The following is a 20,464-nucleotide window of genomic DNA, read 5'->3' on the forward strand; positions in this document are numbered from 1 at the left end:
AAAATTGGCTTGGCTTATATATAAACAGGTATGTCCAGAGGAAAGTCTGTGATTGGCTCCCTCAGCATCATGGGCGGGAGCAGCGGTCCACCGTACGATCGCGCTCACGTCACCGGAGCTTCGTCCAGCAGCTCGTCCAGCACAAAGGGAACCTACTTCCCACCGGTGAGACACAAACACTCAGTTTACAGTAATAATTTATTCTTCCCTCCTTCCTTATATCAAACTACGAATCTTTGTTTTTATGGGGAGTGTTTTGGATTACATCCACAGCATTTACAGCTGGTTGATTGAAGTATGACTGAGCTGTACATGAGTCTAGACTAGCAAACACTGCCCCCCACTGTTTGTCTGTGGAACAGCTGCTTTTTTTTGTTCAAAGAGAACAAAAGTTGTTGTTTTTTTGTTTGAGCTGAATGTAGATTTAGATTCACACTGATATCATGAAGCAGCTTTTAAAGCAAAAAGCAGCTTTTCGGTCACTTTGAGCTTTTGTCTTTAAACCGTGTGCACTGCTGCAGGTTACACCTCTTTCCTCCTGGACTCTGTGATCCTGGATAATGTTGGTAAACTTCTGTATTTTTTCTCATTCACAGATCCTGAACCCTCCCCCATCTCCCGCCACGGTCCGCTCTCAGTACACCATGGAGTTTGGCTACTCGTCCAACAGCCCCTCCACCCACCGATCCTACAGGTCTGTATGCTTCTGTCTGTCGGGGACTTTCAAAAATCAACTGCTGCAGTGAATTCCAGAAATCCCCGAAGTGCTCCGATTGTGTATTCAGAGGATTCCAGAGTAATGGAGCTGGTTTGGAAATGTAATCAGAATTCCTGCCACACATGTGAACGTTTACCCCTCCGAGCTGCCTTCAGGGACCCTCGGCCCTTTCTGTTTGTCAGTTTCTTCACGTGAGCCCAAACATTTGTTAATGTACGAGAAGAAGGTTTAGATTGTTGTGGCTCAGTCTGATGATTTTTCTCAGCCTGCGTTACCGTAAAGATTTGTTTTGTTTTTGGACCATAAACCAAATGAGTAATGACAGGAAATTTTAGTAGCAGCTTTAAATGTTTCAGGTCAGAGTCATGAAGAAACCAAATTATGAAACTATTTTTCAGTTCTTAAATATAATAGAGAACCTTGTCTGCCTGCATTGTGCCAAGTGTAAAGTTTGGTGGAGGGGGGTTATGGTGTGGGGGTGTTTTTCAGGAGTTGGGCTCGGCCCCTTAGTTCCACTGAACTCTTAATGCTTCAGCATACCAAGACATTTGGGACAATTTGATGCTCCCAACTCTGTGGGAACAGTTTGGGGATGGCCCCTTCCTGTTCCAACATGACTGCACACCAGTGCACAAAGCAGCTCCATAAAGACATGGATGAACCAGTTTGGTGTGGAAGAACTTGACTGGCCTACACAGAGTCCTGACCTCAGCCTTTGGGATGGATTAGAGCAGAGACTGTGAGCCAGGCCTTCTCTCCAACATCAGTGTCTGACCTCACAGATGTGCTTCTGGAAGAATGGTCAGAAATTCTCATAAACACTCCTGGAAAGGCTTTCCACAGGTTTAGAAGAGTTGAAGCTGTTATAGCTGCAAAGGGTAGGCCCACATCATATTAAACCCTCTGGATTAAAGATGGATGTTACTCAGGTTCATGTGTGAGTGAAGGCAGACGAGTGAATTCTTAGGTAGGTTTTCCCCAGAAACTTTGCCAATTATCTATGAAGCCCACGTCGTTTTTTGGACACCACTCAGACAGCCAGCGATTCAAGGAGAACATGCGGCTAAACATGTCGCTCCTGGTCTGATTGGGGAGGGGCCCAGAGAAAACTACAGAGTCCCACATTGTTTTTGCAAAGTTACACACCGAGTCAATATTAATTTTAGTGACCTCCGATTGGCGTAACCGGGTGTCATTACTGCCGACGTGAATAACGATCTTACCAAATCTACGATTAGCCTTAGCCAGCAGTTTCAAATTTCCATGAATGTCGCCTGCTCTGGCCCCTGGAAGACATTTGACTATGGTCGCTGGTGTCTCTAGCTTCACGTTTCTCAAAACAGAGTCACCAATAACCAGAGTTTGTTCCTCGGCGGGTGTGTCGCCGAGTGGAGAAAAACGGTTAGAGACGTGAACAGGTTGGTGGTGTACCCGGGGCTTCTGCTTAGGACTACGCTTCCTCCTCACCGTCACCCAGCCGGCCTGTTTTCCCTGCTGCTCGGGATCTGCTGGGGGAAAGCTGAGGATGTGACCTTTAACCTCTACACCACAGTGAGCAAAGTGGGCGTGAAAATCGTTGTTGTTCTCACTCTGCTGTTTCTCTCTTTTAGCTACCGGCCCTACACTTACCGCCACTTCGCCCCTCCCACCACCCCCTGCAGCACCGACGTGTGCGACAGCGACTACACACCGGGACGCCGGGCGCCGCTCAAGTCCAGCGCCGCTGCCAAGGGCTACACCAGCGACCTCAACTATGACTCGGAGCCTTTCCCGCCACCGCCGACGCCCCGCAGCCAGTATCTGTCGGCAGAGGAGAACTGTGAGAGCTGCCCGCCATCGCCTTACACCGAGCGCAGCTACTCCCACCACCTCTATCCGCCGCCACCGTCGCCCTGCACGGACTCCTCATGAGCCGGATCCCCCATAATCCCCCAGCCCCTCCTCACAGCTCCGCCCCCCTCACTGTAAATAGCAATTGTGCATATATGAGGTAAAAAACGGGAAAGAGAGACTGATGTAACGGGAGGAGCGAGATGCAGGATGAAAAAGGGAAATGCAAACAGGGAGCTGCAGAACATTTGTACATTGAAAAGAGAAAAGCATATTTATATATTTTCTATACAGTGTTTACTGATAATGCCATAGAGGTTTGTATTAAGAAATTTGTACATTTTTTAAGAAAAGGTTTTATTAAAAACATCACAAATATAAGTTGCCTTAAACCAGGAGAAAAAGAGGCTGAAGGACACAAAGCACACAAATCAATGGGACGTTTAACTTATGATGCCAAATATGAAAAACATCGACAGCTACAGGGATGAGAAGAGCCCCCCCCCCCCCCCGGAAGCTCCTCCCGCCCCCGCGCCGCTCTGTAGTTACCGTGTAAACTGGATGAGGAGCGGCTGGAGAGAATGTGGTACTGGGTCTTTGATTTGAACTTACCTCTCCTTCTTTTACTGAACGGTTCGTCTGTGTGGGTGTGAGTCATGTCCTGGATCGCAAATATCAGGATACGGTCTGAGCAATAAGGCACATAATTACCAACCAATCAAAGCAGAAACCACTCTGAGTGTCAGCAGCGCTGCAGGAGGTTCACACAGCTGTGGTCCCGTCACGGAGCGCCTCGAAGAGGACGCGAGCATCGACGGTTTTTATTCGTTTTTGCTTTGGGTGTTTTTTTGAGAACCTTAGTCTGTTTTTATTTTTGCAAGTAAAATGTTTCTAAAAATTGTTGAGCACTGCAGTGAGTTTTGGAAGCACAAGATTTACTGCACTGCAAAGTACGATATGACCTAAATTGAAAAACTACAATCCACATGCAGATTACATGCAGCATACTCCAAATTCTATGTAATTCATACAAATTTCACACAAACTCCTGTGGAATACATGTTGCCCTCCACAAACTACTTGAACACTATACACACGACCTGTGGCACATTACCAACTACACGTTTCACTCTACAAACTGCAGCTCCACCCATCTCACTACAAACTATATGCAGTGAATTATCCAGATTTCCATGAAGGAATTCATGCAGTGCATTGCAAACTACAGGTGTCACCCTGTAAATGCCTTTCACGCATTATTCACAACAGGCGCTACACTGAGCTGTATGACCCGTGTTGTGCATTTTGTGCTGTCAGTGATCTCCAGGCAGTGCTCTACAAACAAAACCGTCTTTTTTTTTGCGTGTGCGCTCGTGTCCCTTCAGGGCCTCCGTAGATGTGACAGAAACATGCTTCACTATCTGTCGAAGCAACATGGCTCACATCCCCAAACCACCTCGTTGGTGTTCGGACAGGATTTAAACCAAAACGTACGCTTGTGTTTTATGTTCTCATCGAAACGTTCTCACGCCTGACTGCAGCTGACGCGAGCTGAAGCTGCACGGTGGCTGCAGGAGGCGCTCTTCAGTTTCCACACTTCTGTTTGTTCTCACGCGTGGAAGAAGCAGCGTTCCCCTTCAAGAACACGATGTTGTGCCTGACCAGCTTCATATCCTTTTTTATTTTCATGTTGTTGTTACTTTGAGGAAAAACACACAAAGGAAATCCAGTGCCCACTAAATGCTATATAGTATTTTTGTACCACATATTGTGTAGATAACGTATTTATAAGCTATATAGAAAATCATTGTAAATCTATCCATTGAATTCTTGCAGTACTTTTCATTCCGTCTTTTTTTATATTGCCTCATTATATTTTTCTACAGAAAATTACTCCAAACTTACGGTGACAATCTCCCATCAGTCCAATCGAAGAACATATCCAGGTTTTCTTGTCTGTGTAAAGTCGCTCTGATGTTTGAAGGACTGTTGTGCCAAATGAATCTTTTATTTTCAAATGTGGAGGCAGATGTCGGGACCAGAGGAGAAATATGAGACGCTCGTGTCCGAAAATCTGTTCATGTCTTTTAGCTTTGAGTGAACATCATAAAAATTTTTTTCACGAATAGTCTGCGGAGCAGTTTTGCTTCCCTGCCTCTGGTGCAGTTCATTTTTTTAGCGTCTGAGGGAGATGACCAACACCAGCACGAATTAGAAGACAATCTGTTTTACAAACTTTGTGTACATTTGTTTTAAAAGAACAAAAAGCTCCATGTCTGTCTTTGAGACATTTTTCTAGCTTTTTATTCACCTTACTGTCAGGATCAGCTTCAGGGCAAAAGTGAAATCACGAGTTATCATAAAGGCTCTTGTTTATGGCTCACTTAAACAGAAATTCAAACCACTGCAAAGCAGCAACTTCAGGTCATCTTATTTGATACTTTTTAAAAGCCAACAATATTTTTTTAACAATTGTTTTGTTTTTGTTTTTTGTCCATTAGACAAAAACAAAAATAACCGTTAACTCATAGTTTGTGTAAATAAGATAAAGTCGGGAGATTCAGGAGTTTGACGTTCTCGGTCATGTTTCTCTGTCCCCGTCTCTGAGACACGATTTTATTCTGAGTTGTCCTGTTGAGACGAGCTGGATTCCCTGTTTCCACTAAAGTTTTCTCTCCTAAATTTCCAGAAATCGTCTTTATGATCTGCGGACAGTAAAAAGCAGAAAATTATTCTGGAGTGTAAATTATATGGAGCCAATGAAATTCAGAGACATGTTATGGGTTATTTACAATACTCTGTGAGCACAGTGGCCGTGTCCTCGTCTGATGACACCCCTGTGATATTTTATGTCTGATAAAACATATTTGTACAAATAATCTTTTTATTTGAACAGACTTAAAAGCAGCCTTTCTGAACCTCCGGGCTTCCATTAAAGTAATCGCATCATCAGCGTATTGGAGTTGGCAGAGGGGAATTATATTCTCATCAAAGCAAAAACACAATTTGTGAGAGTGTAAAGCCTTTTTTTGTGCATTTGTGTCTTTATTTTAGATTTAGCCCCCCCCCCCCCCCCCCCCCCCCAACTCTATTTATCACCCTCCTCAGCAGTCTGATGTTTTTGTATTCTTACCCACACACCTAATTTGCCGTCTCGTACTGCTTTGCTCAAAGACAAAAAGATTTGAGGGTTTTTTAAATCATATTTTTCTCTTTGAGGCCTTAATTCTTTTTCCTTAACTTCAACTTCAATGAAACACAAACTGCCACAGTCCATTTTTATCTCATCTTAGTATTTTTGGCTGCCCACTGCCTCCAAACAGTCTCAGCACATGTCCACATCTGTCTGAGAACTTCCTGTGGGGCAGCCTTCACCTCCAGATTTTTTATTTATTTATTTTTTAAGTCCATGATCTGTTCTGGGAGAGGTTCTCATTTGCTGTCTGCACTTTACCAGACTTTTCTTTTTGTTTTGTTCATTGGTACAAACTGTTACAGCTGAGTTAAACTGTGTGAAGGCAGATGTTTGCTCAAAGGAAAGCTGACTGACACGAGGAAGCAGTTTTTACAGTTAGAACTTTCTAGGTAAATAATTTCTGCTAACAGCCCTCAAGAAATCTTAGTATTCATCCCTGTGAATCGATAATCTGCAAAGACTTGATCCTCCTCTGTGTTCTCCTCTGATCGTCATTTGTTTCCATGAAGATTTCTCTGAGATGGTTGAAGTCTTTGTTGGGTCAAACGTGAACAAAATCTAAGAATTACTAAACCTAAAAGCTTGACTGGAATCGGGTGAAAGCTTTTTTCCATTTGATGGAAGGTTTTAGGATTTAAAAGGTACAAAAGAAACATTTGAGGGAATAAATGATAAGATTACTGATTAGATGGCTCATTTATCCTGATAAATTACATGTCGAATTCTAGTTGTTCAACAAAAACATCTGTATTGAATCTGGATTTAAAGAGAAGTAGCAGCTCTTGTTTGATTCTTGGATTTGGGAGGAATTTATCAGGAAAACGTCCCGTCTGGCTCCCGTCAGGCTTTGCATATCCGGGGACGCTTCTGTACAGATTGTTAGGAACGTATATTTAAAAAAAAAAAAAAAAAAAAAAAAGGTCACAGGAAATAGAAATGTAAAAAGGGTTGGAAAAGGTGTTTTTTTAAAAAAAAAAAAAAAAAGCACTTTTGTCAGTTTATTGGAGAGTCAACAGGAGAACTGTCGCCTCATCCGTGTTGATCTTGTGGTGCTTCATGGAGACGACTAACATTTGGTTTGTCGTTTCATTTAATTTCCACTAACTGTACGTTTTTATACGATGACTGCTTTACCTGTAAACCAGATGGACCTGTACAGCCCATCCAGCTGCCACCATAAGCTGATGTAACTCATCAAATGCTGATTTTTTTTTTTTTTGTTTTTGTTTTTGTTTTGTTTTCTTTGTTTCTCTTTTTGTTAAATATAAAGTGAATGAACTCTGCATCTGTGTCCTGATTCATGCTTAATTGGGGGGGAGGTTAAAATCATAATATGACAAGATACCAATACTAAATCCAAATAAAACAGATTTATTCACGAGACTTCCTTTAGTTTGACTATTTTCTGCTCTGAAGAGCACAGAAAAGTTAAATCAATCAGACGCAGAGGAGAAAAAGTACCTGCCATCTTTATGTTAACTGCAGTTCCCCCAATATTCCACAGGGTGGCAGCACAGAACTGATAAGCATACACAGTTGAATGTCCTTGTAGCCGCCTGTGTGCTGTATGTCTGTGAATGTGTCATAAACAAAAGTCCTCTGCAGATCATTCTGTCTCCAGAATATGTGAATGAATAAAAACATGAAATCAATGGAGGTGGTGTGTGAATGTGGACTGTGGAGACTAAAATCATCTGCATCTGTTTTTTCCTTTCGGTAATTCACTTTCCCCTCTCATAGTTTGTTAAATTTTAGTCCTTTTTAAAAAGATTTTGGCTGCAGATTTCATGCTTTTAGATTCAGACCATACTTTCTTAATGACATTTTTTGTTTTTCATCTGGAGTTTGATTTATTACAGTTTCAAACTTTTGGCCTTGAACTGCTGTGGGCCGTGGCGTCCTGAGTGACAACTAGGTTATCTTCAGGAGACACTGAGTGAGACTCAACACTATCTCTAAATCAAATTAATGAGATGTGCAGTGAAATACAAACAGTGATAAAATGTGTTATTTAGCTCTTTTAAATTGTTTTTGACTCTTAGCACAGTATAAAAACAATACGCTGTCCATTAAATGGAGCCCCATTTGTAAGGAAACGGCATTTGTAAGGTTGCGTGGCAGAGTTGAGTTTGCAGGTTCTGCTCATGAAAAACTTGCCAAATCTTCTCTGCCAGTGCCAAACAGCTCATTCTGCTACTGACTTGTTTGGTGTCATTTATTGGATTGGATGATTGAAGTCTGAAGAAACAGACATATTGGAAATTTAACAGTTTAATACAGAGGCAGTGTGGGAAAGAAGACTGGTTCATTGCTTTCATACTAACTGTTTAGTACAATACTGCTAAGAGTAGCATGGACTGACTCCAGCCAGTCTGCAGTGTGGACTCTTCACAAGATCAGACAGCTGCTTCACATCTGAATCCTGCAGGTTGTTGCCACTCAGGTCCAGATGTTTTAGATTGGAGGGGTTGGACTTCAGAGCAGAGACCAGAGCAGCACAACTGATCTCTGACAAACTGCAGCGCTCCAATCTAAATAAAAGAATAAAACATACAGATAGTCATTGCCAAGGTATTCAGGACATTACTACATCCTGGTCCATGAGCTCAAATGAGTAAACTGACTTTTTGTATTGTGGATCACCATCATGTCAGCCTTCCACACGCAACATCCGAACACCTATTCATGCCGATGCTGATCGCTAACATGCTGCAAGTGACTCATTACAGGATCAGTACAATATGTTATGTTAAATATTACATCTGAAAATATGTTTTAATCTTTCTTTTGTGTTCTGATGACTCAGAATCAATGATCAGACATTTTTGTGGAGTGTCATTAAATAAAAGTAAACAAAATATTTATCCTTCCTTATTTTAAATAAATCAAATGCTTTCTGTGAAATCAAATTAAATTTAGGGAAAGAAAAATTGCAAAAATTTACAGAAAATTTACAGCTTTATGGATGGAAGTACAGGTGAAAGTATAATTTAGAAATTGTTTAAAAAAAGTTTAAAATTTAAAATGTTATTGTTATTTATTAGCTAATAACAAAGTGAAACAACTAAATAGCCCATATTCTCACACAATAACCAAAAAGCTTAATATTTTGTATGGCCTTCTTTGGCATTCTTGCTGTACTTGTACTCTTCCACAGTTTCTTTCCTTAATGAGTTCCAGATAGTTTCTAGCTGTTCCCAGACACTTGCTTTGGATTGAACTTTTGTGCAATCTATCCTTGAATCCACTATAATCCCAAATCTGTTCAATAGGATTCACGTCCAGACTTTAACTTGGGGAATTTCAAACTGAATTAATATTTTTTATGAACAAATTCGAGCTGGCACACTGGACTTCTCTGAAAAGTCAGAAATTAATCAGGCACAACATTCAACCACTAAGACAAACTTTTCAGGAATGCAAGTAAATACCTGTAATTTGGCATCTCAATGAAAACTAATAATGCGCTTTACTCTTTTTTTTCTGCTTTTTTGTAAAACTGCAAGTTTGAAAATTCATGGATAACAATATATATAATTTTGCATTAAAATATTGTTTTGATAATGGTGGTTTAACCATTACAAAAGCCAAAAATGATGTTGGTTAATACTGTTAATTTAGGGCAGCTGTGGCATAAACATTACATTGGGTGGAGGTCTGATAAATTTGTTTAACACTGCACTTAAATCATAGGTTTATAAATAACAGACAGTAATTAAACTGACCTCAGAGTCTCAAGTGTACAGTGTGGACTCTCCAGAAAACCACAAAGCTGTTTCACACCTGAATCTTGCAGGTTGTTGTCACTCAGGTCCAGATGTTTCAGGTGGGAGGGGTTGGATTTTAGAGCAGAGACCAGAGCAGCACAGCTGATCTCTGACAACCTGCAGCCCTTCAATCTGAATAAAGAAGAAAACATAAACTCACTGATAATCTAATTAGATGTGTTCATTATTTCATTTATTACATGACCATCATCTATCAAACAGCAATGGAGTCTGTTATGAGCAGATTACTTCACAATTCAAACTCTTGAAATATCTCCAGAAATAACAACATTCTCAGTGAAATGACCTCAGAGTCTCCAGTCTACAGTTTGGACTCTGCAGAGCAGCAAAGAGCTGATTCAGTACTGAATCCTTCAGGTGGTTCCCACTCAGGTCCAGCTCTGTCAAATGGGAGGGGTTGGACTTCAGAGCTGAGGCCACGGTTTCATAGTGAGCAGCTGAGAGCCAACAGTTAGAAAGTCTGTGATGACAGAAAACATGTTGTTACAAAGAGGACACTTTATATTTAATTCATACATTTCATGAGTTGAGCTCTTTCTGTTTGACATTTTTCTCTTCTCATCAGTGGTTCAGTCGATCTGATCTGATTCTCCTCAGTTTCTCGCTAGCAAACTTTGGTTATAGCGATCCGTTCTGGGAGCTGAAGTAGATAAAAAAAAATAACAGCTGAAATTCTCAGCACAGTGAGCACAACACACAAACACGGCAGAGAGCGGGGGAGGCGTGGAAAAACGTGTCAGCGATGATCCACTCAGTGCTAAAGGGAATCTGTCGCAGCAACAAGGAACTTTTTGAATCTGAGGGTTTTTTTTTTTCTAAAGCCTGATCCACAATCCAGTCCAGTAGGTGGCGGCAATGCAGCTCTAAGCTGGTTTTACCACCATTAAACCGACAAGAAGAAGAGTGAAACACTCCACCTGAGTGCTGCAGAATTTATTAAACAAAGCATCGAAGCAAAAATTTGCTTTGAGGATTTTTTTTATAATCAAATTACTCGAGTTACTCGAGGAATCATTGCAGCCTTAGACCTGCAGACTTTTGACCTTGGCTTTGATTTAATTTGCAGATTAAAGAGAGAAAATGGAGTTTCTATACTGTCCACAGTCTGGCTGTGAGATCTGCTGGAGGAAGCTGGTAAGTACCAGTAAACCAAGCAGAACATGGTTCTGCCAGAAGCTGATGCAAAAAAAGCTGATGCCTTGGGGTCCCCAAGGTATCAGCTAAGAGATACAATGTCTCCAGCGTGTCCTGGGTCTACCCAGGGTGCTCCTCCCAGAAGGACATGCCCAAAACACCACACTCAAGAGGTCCCCAGGAGGTGCCTTAGTCAGATGCCTGAACCACCTCAACTGGCTCCTTTTGAGGCAGAGCAGTAGCAGCTATACTCTGAGCCCCTCTCGGATGACTGCTCTCCTCACCCTCTCTCTAAGGGAGAGGCCAGCCACCCTTTGAAGGAAGCTCATTTCTGCTGCTTGTATCCACAATGTTGCTCTTTCAGTCACTACCCAAAGCTTGTGACCATAGGTGAGGACAGGTATGTAGACTGACGGTAAATCGAGAGCTTTGCTTTCACACTCAGCTCGCACTTCACTATGACAGCAGCCGCAACCCCAATCCACCTCCTCTCCCCTCACTTGTGAACAAGACCCCAAGATACTTAAACTCTTCTGCCTGGGTCAGCAACTCGTCCCTGAGACAGAGTGAGCACTCCACAAGAAAGAAATCTGGTCAATTATTCACTTATTGGATGAAAATGGGGAAATTCTTAATTTGGAGGATTTCAATAACAAATATGGAATTGATTGCTCCACAGCAAACTATAAAAAAGTAATACAAAACATCCCTATCGTCCTCATTCAGTCAGTTAAAAACTATTTGTCCAACTTCACAACACCAACATTACGCAAGATTCAAATTGGTTATGTGGATATTGTGGAAAACAAATGTAGCAATAAGTTTTTAAATCAATATTCTATAAACAACATGTACCCAGGAAGAACAAAAAACAAACTTACCTTACAAAACCTTGACAAATCTACAATATAAAAAATTAGGACAAAATATCTAAAATTTCCAATTCCTCCTAAATATAAAGAACTACAATTTAAAATAATAAACAACATTTATCCTTCAAACGAATTCATAAGAGAGAGATTTAAATTTGAAGTCGCAAATTGTGGCTTTTGTAAAACACAGTTGGAAACAACTAAACTTGTTTTATGAGTGTAGCGAAGTTTATAAGTTATGGGGTTCACTCCACAACTTCCATGTGTGTAGATTTCTTCTCACTACAAGATATTCGGTTTGGATTTTTTCTCAAAGATAAAAATATGGAATTTAAGATTAAGATTAAGATAGTGTTTATTTGTCACATGCACAGTTATACACAGTACAATGCACAGTGAAATGTATTTTGTACCTGCAACCATATATACACACACATATAAATAAGAAGAAGAATAAAAATAAAAAAAGTAATTCACACTATACACTATACTCTATATGCTATACACTATGCACACTTTTACGTGGAATTATAGATTATAAATTATAGATTATAAATTATAATATTTACACTGTGCAATAATGGTCCAGTTAGGGCTCAGAGTTGAGCAGACGGATGGCTTGTGGGTAAAAACTCTTCTTCAGCCTTTCAGTCTTAGTCCTCAGGCAGCGGTAACGCCGGCCTGATGGGAGCAGGGAGAAGAGAGAGTGTCCGGGGTGGCTGGGCTGTTTTAGGATCTTCATGGCCCTCAGCCTGCACTGCTTGGTGTAAATGTCCTGCAGGTTGGGGAGGGTGGTTCTGATGGTCCGTTCAGCTGAACCATAGTCAATACTGTAATTATTATAACAAAATATTACATCCACAGATTTGCAAAGTGCTCCCTCTCTTTCTCTGCTCTTAAAAAATTAACTCTCCATGTTCAAAAAATGTCTCGATATGATGCATAAAACAAATGCCATAAAACTGTACGAAATAATGGAAGAGTTTCAATTGTAACCCCCTAATTTTATTTTATTTCATTTTTGTATATTTTATTATTTCAATTCTTTTTTTTTTGTAAAGTATTTATGATATATTACTGGTTACTGTATACTTTAGGAGCTGGGTCTCTTGTTCTTTTTACCTGTTAGGCATTGACCTGTTTTTATGAGTATAACACATTTCAACATCAAGGAATACAGCTGAGCAAATGATTAATTTCCAACTATATTAAGTGAGACATTAATGTTGAATAAAACTATCCAGCTATGATGCTTAACTTTAATTTCAGGAGTTTGCTTATCACAGGAGCACTTCCACCCTTCGTGAAGTTTAAGCTTATGTATATTGATTCATTCATCAACCAAACTTAAATTCATATTTCTCATGTTAAATATTGAAATGTGATAGAAATGCGATTAATTTTGATTAATTAATTACAAAGCTTCTAATTAATTCGATCAATTTTTTTAATCAAGTTCCAACCCCTAATATATATATATATATTAGGGGTGGGATATATATATATATATAAAGGGCTATGGCTAGTGGTTCGATTGCGATCACTGCCATTTCACTTTCCAAAACCGCTCTGACCTCTGTTTTCATCATGGAGACGAAATCCGCCCACAGAGACAACAACAGATCCCGTTTTATAACCTCAACCTTGAGAGGCCCGGTGTCACATTTTCCACCCGAGTTCGAGGAGGCAGATTGTGTATCAGGCCTCGATGTTGCTGTAGTTTTTTGTTGTCCTTTACCACCTTTACTTGCCATAATTTCCTGGCAGCAGTGTTTCCGTCCTTTATGTAGTGCTTTTCCACTTATATAATTATGTAAAAAGAGCCTTTAATATACTTATTTATGCCATAGTTCTGCAGAGTTAAGCCTTAAAGCATCCTATTGAGCTTGCTCAACAGTGCTGAGAAATTCTGTCCATAAAAATTATGAACTGAATTGGTGACAACTGACAGCCCTGGCAGAAATTAACACCCACAGGAAACTAGTCCGACTTATTGCCAGCAATACGGAACAAGCGCTTGCTGCAGTTGTACAGGGATTTGATTATAGGCAGGACTAGAAGATCTCATCTCTGCTCATTGAATATAATGTAGTTTATTTAGCTTCATCAAACAGTGAACTACAGCTTACATGGGGGTAGTTTGACTGTGAAGGACTATTAGCAGTTCCAAGTCTCAGACCATGATTTTCAGTGGAAAGGGGTATCTGAACTTGATCATTTAGGGTAGACCTGCTGGTCCTACTCCTACAACCAATTAAAGTGGTTCAGCATCTGACTAGAATGACTACTGTATGCCTTGCAGGTCAGGTAATTCATGTCCAACTGGAAGACGATCCTGGAGGATCAGGACTTGCTGGAGAGATTACATAGGAAAGTAATGGTGTCCCCTCAGAAGAGATGGAGAAAGTGCCTTGGAGAGCTTGGAGAGGGAGGACTGGGAGTTTCTTCTAAGAGTGTACCCCCATGACCCAGAAGAGAATAAGCATAAGCACAGTGACAATCACACTAGGACTCACCGAAACTTCCTGCAGTTTCTCACAGCTGGAATCAGTCTTCGTCGTCCTTCGGGTGATGTGTTGTACTTCTCGAGATCCAACTCATCCAGAACCTCCTCTGACATCTGCAGCATGTAGGCCAGACCTGAGCAGTGGATCTCAGAGAGTTTCTTCTTGGATCTGTCCTCTGACTTCAGGAACTCTTGGATCTCCTGATGGACTGAGAGGTCATTCATTTCCATCAGACAGTGGAAGATGTTGATGCTTCTGTCAGAAGTGATTTCATAACTGTTCATCTTCTTCAGGTTCTTGATTACTGTCTGGATGATTTCTGGTCTGTTCTCCATCATACCCAGCAGACCTACCAAGAGTCTCTGGTTGGATTCCAGAGAGAGGCCATGAAGGAAACGAACAAACAGGTCCAGGTGGCCATTTTTACTCTGGAGGGATACTTCCATGACTTTCCAGAGAAACACATCCAGAGTGGAGATGGGCACGTTATTATCATCATTATAATCTTCATCATCATCAGTGAATAAATGAGGAAAAAGATTAATCAGAAAGTCCTCCAAGACTTCTGTCTTCCTGCTGGTGAAACAGTGGAACATGTAGACTGCAGCCAGAAACTCCTGAATGCTCAGATGAACAAAGCAGTAGACTGGTTTCTGGAAGATCACACACTCCCTTTTGAAGATCTCTGTACAAACTCCTGAGTACACCGAGGCCTCTGTCACATCCAGACCACACTGCTTCAGGTCTTCTTGGTAGAACATGATGTTTCCTTTCTCCAGATGTTCAAACGCCAGCCTCCCCAGCTTCAGAAGAACTTCCCTGTCAGCCTCCGTCAGCTCCTGTGGACTCGTCTCATGTCCCTCATGGTACTTGTTCTTCTTCCTCTTCGTCTGAACCAGCAGGAAGTGTGAGTACATGTCAGTCAGGGTCTTGGGCAGCTCTCCTCTCGGCTCTGTGGTCAACATGTGCTCCAGAACTGTAGCAGTAATCCAGCAGAAGACTGGGATTCTGCACATGATGTGGAGGCTCCTGGATGTCTTCATGTGGGAGATGATTCTGCTGGACAGCTCTTCATCACTGAATCTCCTCCTGATGTACTCCTCCTTCTGGGCATCAGTGAAGCCTCGTACTTCTGTCAGCCTCTCCACACATCTAGGAGGGATCCGATTGGCTGCTGCAGGTCGGGAAGTTATCCAGACGAGAGCCGAGGGAAGCAGCTTCCCCTCGATGAGGTTTGTTAGCAGCTCGCTGACTGATGACTTCTGTGTGACATCAGACACGAGCTTCCTGTTGGTGAAATCCAATGAAAGTCTGCTTTCATCCAGGCCATCAAAGATGAACAGAAGCTTCCAGACAGCGAGCTTCTCTGCTGGGACCTTCTGTAATGTTGGATGGAAAACATGGAGCAGCTCCAGAAGACTGTACTGCTGATCTCTGATCAGGTTCAGCTCCCTGAATGAAAGCAGCATCACCACACTGACATGTTGGTTCTCCAAGCCCTCTGCCCAGTCCAGACTGAACTTCTGCACTGAGAAGGTTTTTCCAACTCCAGCGACGCCATTGGTCAGAACCACTCTGATGGGTCTCTGTTGGTCAGGGAAGGCTTTAAAGATGTCGTGGCACCTGATTGGTCTGTCATGGAGGGCGTCCATCTTGGAAGCTGTCTCCAGCTGCCTCACCTCATGTTGGGTATGAACCTCTTCACTCTGTCCCTCTGTGATGTAGAGCTCAGTGTAGATCCTGTTCAGGAGGGTTCCACTTCCTGTTTGATCACTTCCTTCAGTCACACGTTCACATCTCCTCCTCAGACTGATCTTATGTTCCTCTAAAACCTCCTGCAGACCAGCATCTGTTGAAAGACAGAAAAACACTGAGACTAAAGAGAAAGAAACTCTGAAATGTGTCAACAACACAACAAGAAGTCCAGTTTTCAGAAATGAGTCCATCAGCAGACAGATGTTCAGTCTTACTTTGTCCACAGCTGCTCTGACTGGCTGTCTGCAGTCCAGCTCTGGTTCTGGGTCTTTGTCCACACTGAGGACAGGAGGAGTCTCCTGATGAAGCAGACTGGTCCCAGTATGAGGAGATGCACTGTCTGCAGAACCAGTGTCCACAGCTGGTAGGGACCGGATCCTTCAGGACGTCCTGACACAAAGAATAGCAGGACAGCGGCTCCTCCACACAGACACGACTCCTCTTCTTCTCTCTGTGGACACCAAGAAAAATTATTCTGACAAAACACAAAGTCAGAAATATTAAAGTTTTACACCAGCACTGGCTTCCAGATAAATCTATATTTCTGTCTTATGTCTCTTGGTCTGAGCGCTCAGTAGTGTCTCTCCATCAAAAGCTTTCATTTTTGGTGTTTTCTGAGAGCAAGCAAACAAATGTACTTTTTCTGAAAATCACTTTTGTGTCAAAATTGTGACTTATTCATTAATAGCTTCCTATGCGGCTGTATAATATGGTGGTTTAAACATTTACCTGACAAACAAAAGATCACTGGTTCAATCAGCCAGGTCATGTTTGTAAATGAGAACTAGTTCTCAAACATTTTACCTGGTAAAATTCAGGTGGAGATGCAAATCCTCTTTTGGGGATGAGTCAGGAAGAGTATCCAGCTTAAAACTACCAAATCAAAGATACAGAGCTTCCTGCTGTGGTGACCCTTTGTGACAGCCAAATATTGCATACATTCATCATCGTGTTGAATGTCATGGGATTTTCGGGCTTTTAATAATTTCTTTGTACTGCTCTTTTTCTAGGGTGGAATCACTCTGACTTTAAAAAAATAGAACTGGATGCAGTCATCTGCTGAGGGGAGAGAGACAGAGATTAATAATAACTAATGATTAAATGCAGAGTGGAGTATAAACAAACCACCATTAAAGCCACAAGAAGAAGAAGGTGCCGGAGAACTTAATGCTTCTAATGCGAGCGAAACGAGACACCTGAGTGCTGCAGAGTTTAAACGAAGCACTGAAGCAACGAATTTGCATTGAGGACTTTTTATAATTAAACTATTCAAGTTACGCAAAGAATTGTTGCAGCCCTACTTTCTAATAATACTGCCTAAGGGAAGCATGTATAATGTAAATAGAATTGGTCCTAGCACAGAACCCTGTGGAACTCCATAATTAACCTTAGTGTGTGAAGAAGACTCCCCATTTACATGAACAAATTGGAGTCTATGAGATAAATATGATTCAACCCACTGCAGTGCAGTACCTTTAATACCTATAGCAAGCTCTAATCTCTGTAATAAAATGTTATGGTCAACAGTATCAAAAGCTGCACTGAGGTCCAACAGGACAAGTACAGAGATGAGTCCACTGTCAGAGGCTCTAAGAAGATCATTTGTAACCTTCACTAATGCTGTTTCTGTACTGTGATGAATTCTGAAACCTGACTGAAACTCTTCAAATAAACCGTTCCTCTGCAGATGATCAGTTAGCTGTTTTACAACTACTCTTTCAAGAATCTTTGAGAGAAAAGGAAGGTTGGAGATTGGCCTATAATTAGCCATAAATGGTCTTTAATATTTTATTAAGTTGGGCTGAAGGTTGTACAATGCCTTTTAAATTCACCAGACCAAGGTCTATTAGCTTCTCAATAAGGATTATGATTGACTATGATTGGTAGTTTCTCTTTGCTTGCATAAACAGGATTTGTTTGTCAGCACTCACTGGATTGACCAATATTTAGAACAGTAGGAAAGTTCAAGAACTCAGTGAAGATCTAAGAAGGAGAATTGTAGATTTACACAAAGTCTCTTGGAGCCATTTCTAAAGAAACTACAAGTTATTTGGATGTGTCACTGCTTTGCCATGGTCTCAAAGAAGACACAAACTGTCACCCTCACATAAGAGGAAATTAAAGGATACTCAGAAGACAAAAATTTGAATGGTCGAGACAAAGATTGAGCAATTTGGCCACAGTGACAAGAGGTAGAGTACCAGTCAATGAGTATACCAGTTTTGGTAATGTATGTTTGGAGGATTCAGTTGAATTCAATTCAGTTTATATAGCACCATTTCACAACACAAGTTGCCTCAAGGTGCTTTATATTTTAAGGTAAAGACAATATTAGAAAGAAACCCCAACAGTCAAAACGATCCACTATGAGCAGCACTTGGCAACAGTGGGAATGAAAAAAACTCCTTTTTAACAGAAAGAAGCCTCCAGCAGAACCAGGGAGGGGCAGTCATCTGCCACGACCGGTTCGGGGTGAGGGGAGGGAGACAGGACAAAAGACACACTGTGGGAGAGAGAGCTATTATTTAATTACTAATAATTAAAGCATCGGGGATAAACACACAGCAAGTGAAAAGAGGTCAATGAAAAGAAACACTAGGTGCATCATGGGAACCCCCCAGCAGCTTAGGCCTATTGCAACATAACTAAGGGAGGGTTCAGGGTCACCTGATCCAGCCCTAACTATAAGCTTGATCATAAAGGAAAGTTTTAAGCCTAATCTTAAAAATAGAGAGGGTGTCTGTCTCCTGAATCCAAGCTGGAAGCTGGTTCCACAGAAGAGGGGCCTGAAAGCTGAAGGCTCTGCCTCCCATTCTACTCTTAAGTATCCTAGGAACCACAAGTAAGCCAGCAGTCCGAGAGCGAAGTGCTCTGTTGTGATAATAGAGTATCTAAGAACAAAGCAGCTGTCAAGGATGGTGGTGGCATCATGCTCTGGGGCTCTTTTGCTGCCAGTGGTACATTAGACAAAGTGGATGGAATAATGAAGGAGGCAGACTACCTTCAAATTCTTCCATTTCATCTCAAACCAACAATTAGATGGTTGAAGCTTGGACACAGTTCAGTGGTCCAACAGGACAGTTATCCCAGACACACAAACAGTGAAATGGATCAAGCAGGCTAACTTTCCCAGCCTTCCCAAAGCCTGTACACTTTCATCTGTGTGGATTGGAGGAATCAAAAGTCAATTCAAAATTGTGCACCCAATTCTTGCTTATTAAAGTCATTAAAGATGCTGTACAATCATTTCACCCTGGAAAAAGAACAGTTTAAGGAACTCAGCACCACTGAAGCATTGAAATCGAAGCTCCTGAAGAGTGGATGGAAACTTCTGACCACAGCTGTAAATAGTCTCTTACTTTGGGTCTAAAGATCTACGATCACCACCGAAGGCCAGAGGAGCATCTCTGGAAAAGTCAGTCTTCATAGACAGACGGCTGGATCCTGGAGACTCTGCTCCGTTCTTGTCTTCCTTCATATCACTCATTTTCAGTCAGTCTGAGAGAGAAAGCAACAACACCGAGTGTGTGGAAGGAGCAAGAATCCTGAACACGTTCGCTCGAGAGTCACCAACAAAACTGGCAGGACAGGAAATTCAGCACACAAGCACTGATAATTCTGACATCACAAAAATGCACAGTAACACTCACCTCGTTTTCCTCCTCCTGCTCTGTGACTGTAAAATGGATTCTGTCTTCACATGAGCACCCCCCCCTCCATTTAGTCATTTGATGACATTACAGGTGTGTGAGATACAGCTCAGCTTCAGGTATGAAATCCTCCTACCTGCTTCCCTTGGGTCAGATAATCTGGAAACACTGACATCATTTCCATGTTTGTGTGGATGATATACAGCCACACGCTCAGCTGTTTAATAGTGACATAAATACAAACTTAAATAATTTGGTTTGTCTCTCTGACGTTAAATACTGGATACCACAAAATTTCCCTCAGCTCAATGATCCCAAATAAGAGATCCTTTTATTCATCCCACAAACCTGACCCAGACCCTGTCTGTACTCTGGATGGGATTTTTGACCCCGGACTTTGTTTTCACATTGAAAATCATCAGGTTCAAACAGTCAGGCTTTCTCCAAATAAGAAATTTTACCAAAGTTATAATTCCCTCAACATGAGTCCAGCCAAAACATGTCCTCCATCCAGTTTGTTCAAAAGCTGACAGACTTTGAAGAAAGAGATAAGAGAATCACTCTCGTCCATGCTGCTGGCCACCTGTTAGACACAGAACTGATATTACAGAGTTATTCTGTCCAAGCTGCTGCCTGTGTCCCTCAGGTCAGACCCTCCTGCTCCCAGACCCACTTCAAAAAAGAATAACTTTACCCGGCCTGAGTTTAGCAAACTCAGAATCGCTTGTTATTAGCAGATAGGAATGCAGCAATCCAATATATACATATACAACACGCATGTGCTGGCTTTGAGTATCTGCTGAGTACCAATGAGTGTTAATAAGCTGCCTTCCTCTCTGTGAGGAAGAGACTGAGAATCGTGGTTTTAAGGAAACATCAGACTCAACTTAAACATTGTTTTTACGAATAGTGAAGATAGACAGGAAAGCGGAGAAATACATGAAATGGCGATTTGACTCAAACCTGTGCTGGCCGCACAGCCAAGCAGCATATATGGTCGCCTGCTCACACCCT

General features: G+C 41.6%; 2 protein-coding genes across 9 annotated transcripts in view; one reads left to right on the forward strand and one right to left on the reverse strand.

The window, feature by feature from the left end:
* lrp6 (low density lipoprotein receptor-related protein 6) overlaps nt 1-3,054 on the forward strand; it is a 34,759-nt gene extending 31,705 nt beyond the window's left edge. For all 7 annotated transcript variants that reach the window (XM_030719835.1, XM_030719837.1, XM_030719838.1 and 4 more), the window contains exons 21-23: nt 29-165; nt 597-694; nt 2,329-3,054. In XM_030719835.1, the coding sequence (XP_030575695.1) occupies nt 29-165; nt 597-694; nt 2,329-2,629 (536 nt within the window). In that variant the 3' untranslated portion in view covers nt 2,630-3,054. The remainder of the gene's footprint in view (nt 1-28; nt 166-596; nt 695-2,328) is intronic.
* Nucleotides 3,055-8,062: 5,008 nt separating this feature from the next.
* LOC115773370 (NLR family CARD domain-containing protein 3-like) lies at nt 8,063-19,287 on the reverse strand. Of its 2 annotated transcripts, none has more exons than XM_030720075.1 (6): nt 19,160-19,287; nt 16,016-16,251; nt 14,055-15,894; nt 9,819-9,992; nt 9,470-9,643; nt 8,063-8,275 (listed from the first exon to the last, which is right to left on the reverse strand). In XM_030720075.1, the coding sequence occupies exons 1-6, from the start codon at nt 19,285-19,287 to the stop codon at nt 8,086-8,088; spliced, it is 2,742 nt and encodes a 913-aa protein (XP_030575935.1). In that variant the 3' UTR covers nt 8,063-8,085. The 2 variants fall into 2 exon arrangements, with proteins under 2 accessions (XP_030575935.1, XP_030575934.1); XM_030720074.1 differs by having other exon boundaries at nt 14,055-15,897.
* Nucleotides 19,288-20,464: the final 1,177 nt, after the last annotated feature.

This window comes from Archocentrus centrarchus, chromosome 23, assembly GCF_007364275.1.
Source record: "Archocentrus centrarchus isolate MPI-CPG fArcCen1 chromosome 23, fArcCen1, whole genome shotgun sequence".
NCBI lineage: Eukaryota > Metazoa > Chordata > Actinopteri > Cichliformes > Cichlidae > Archocentrus > Archocentrus centrarchus.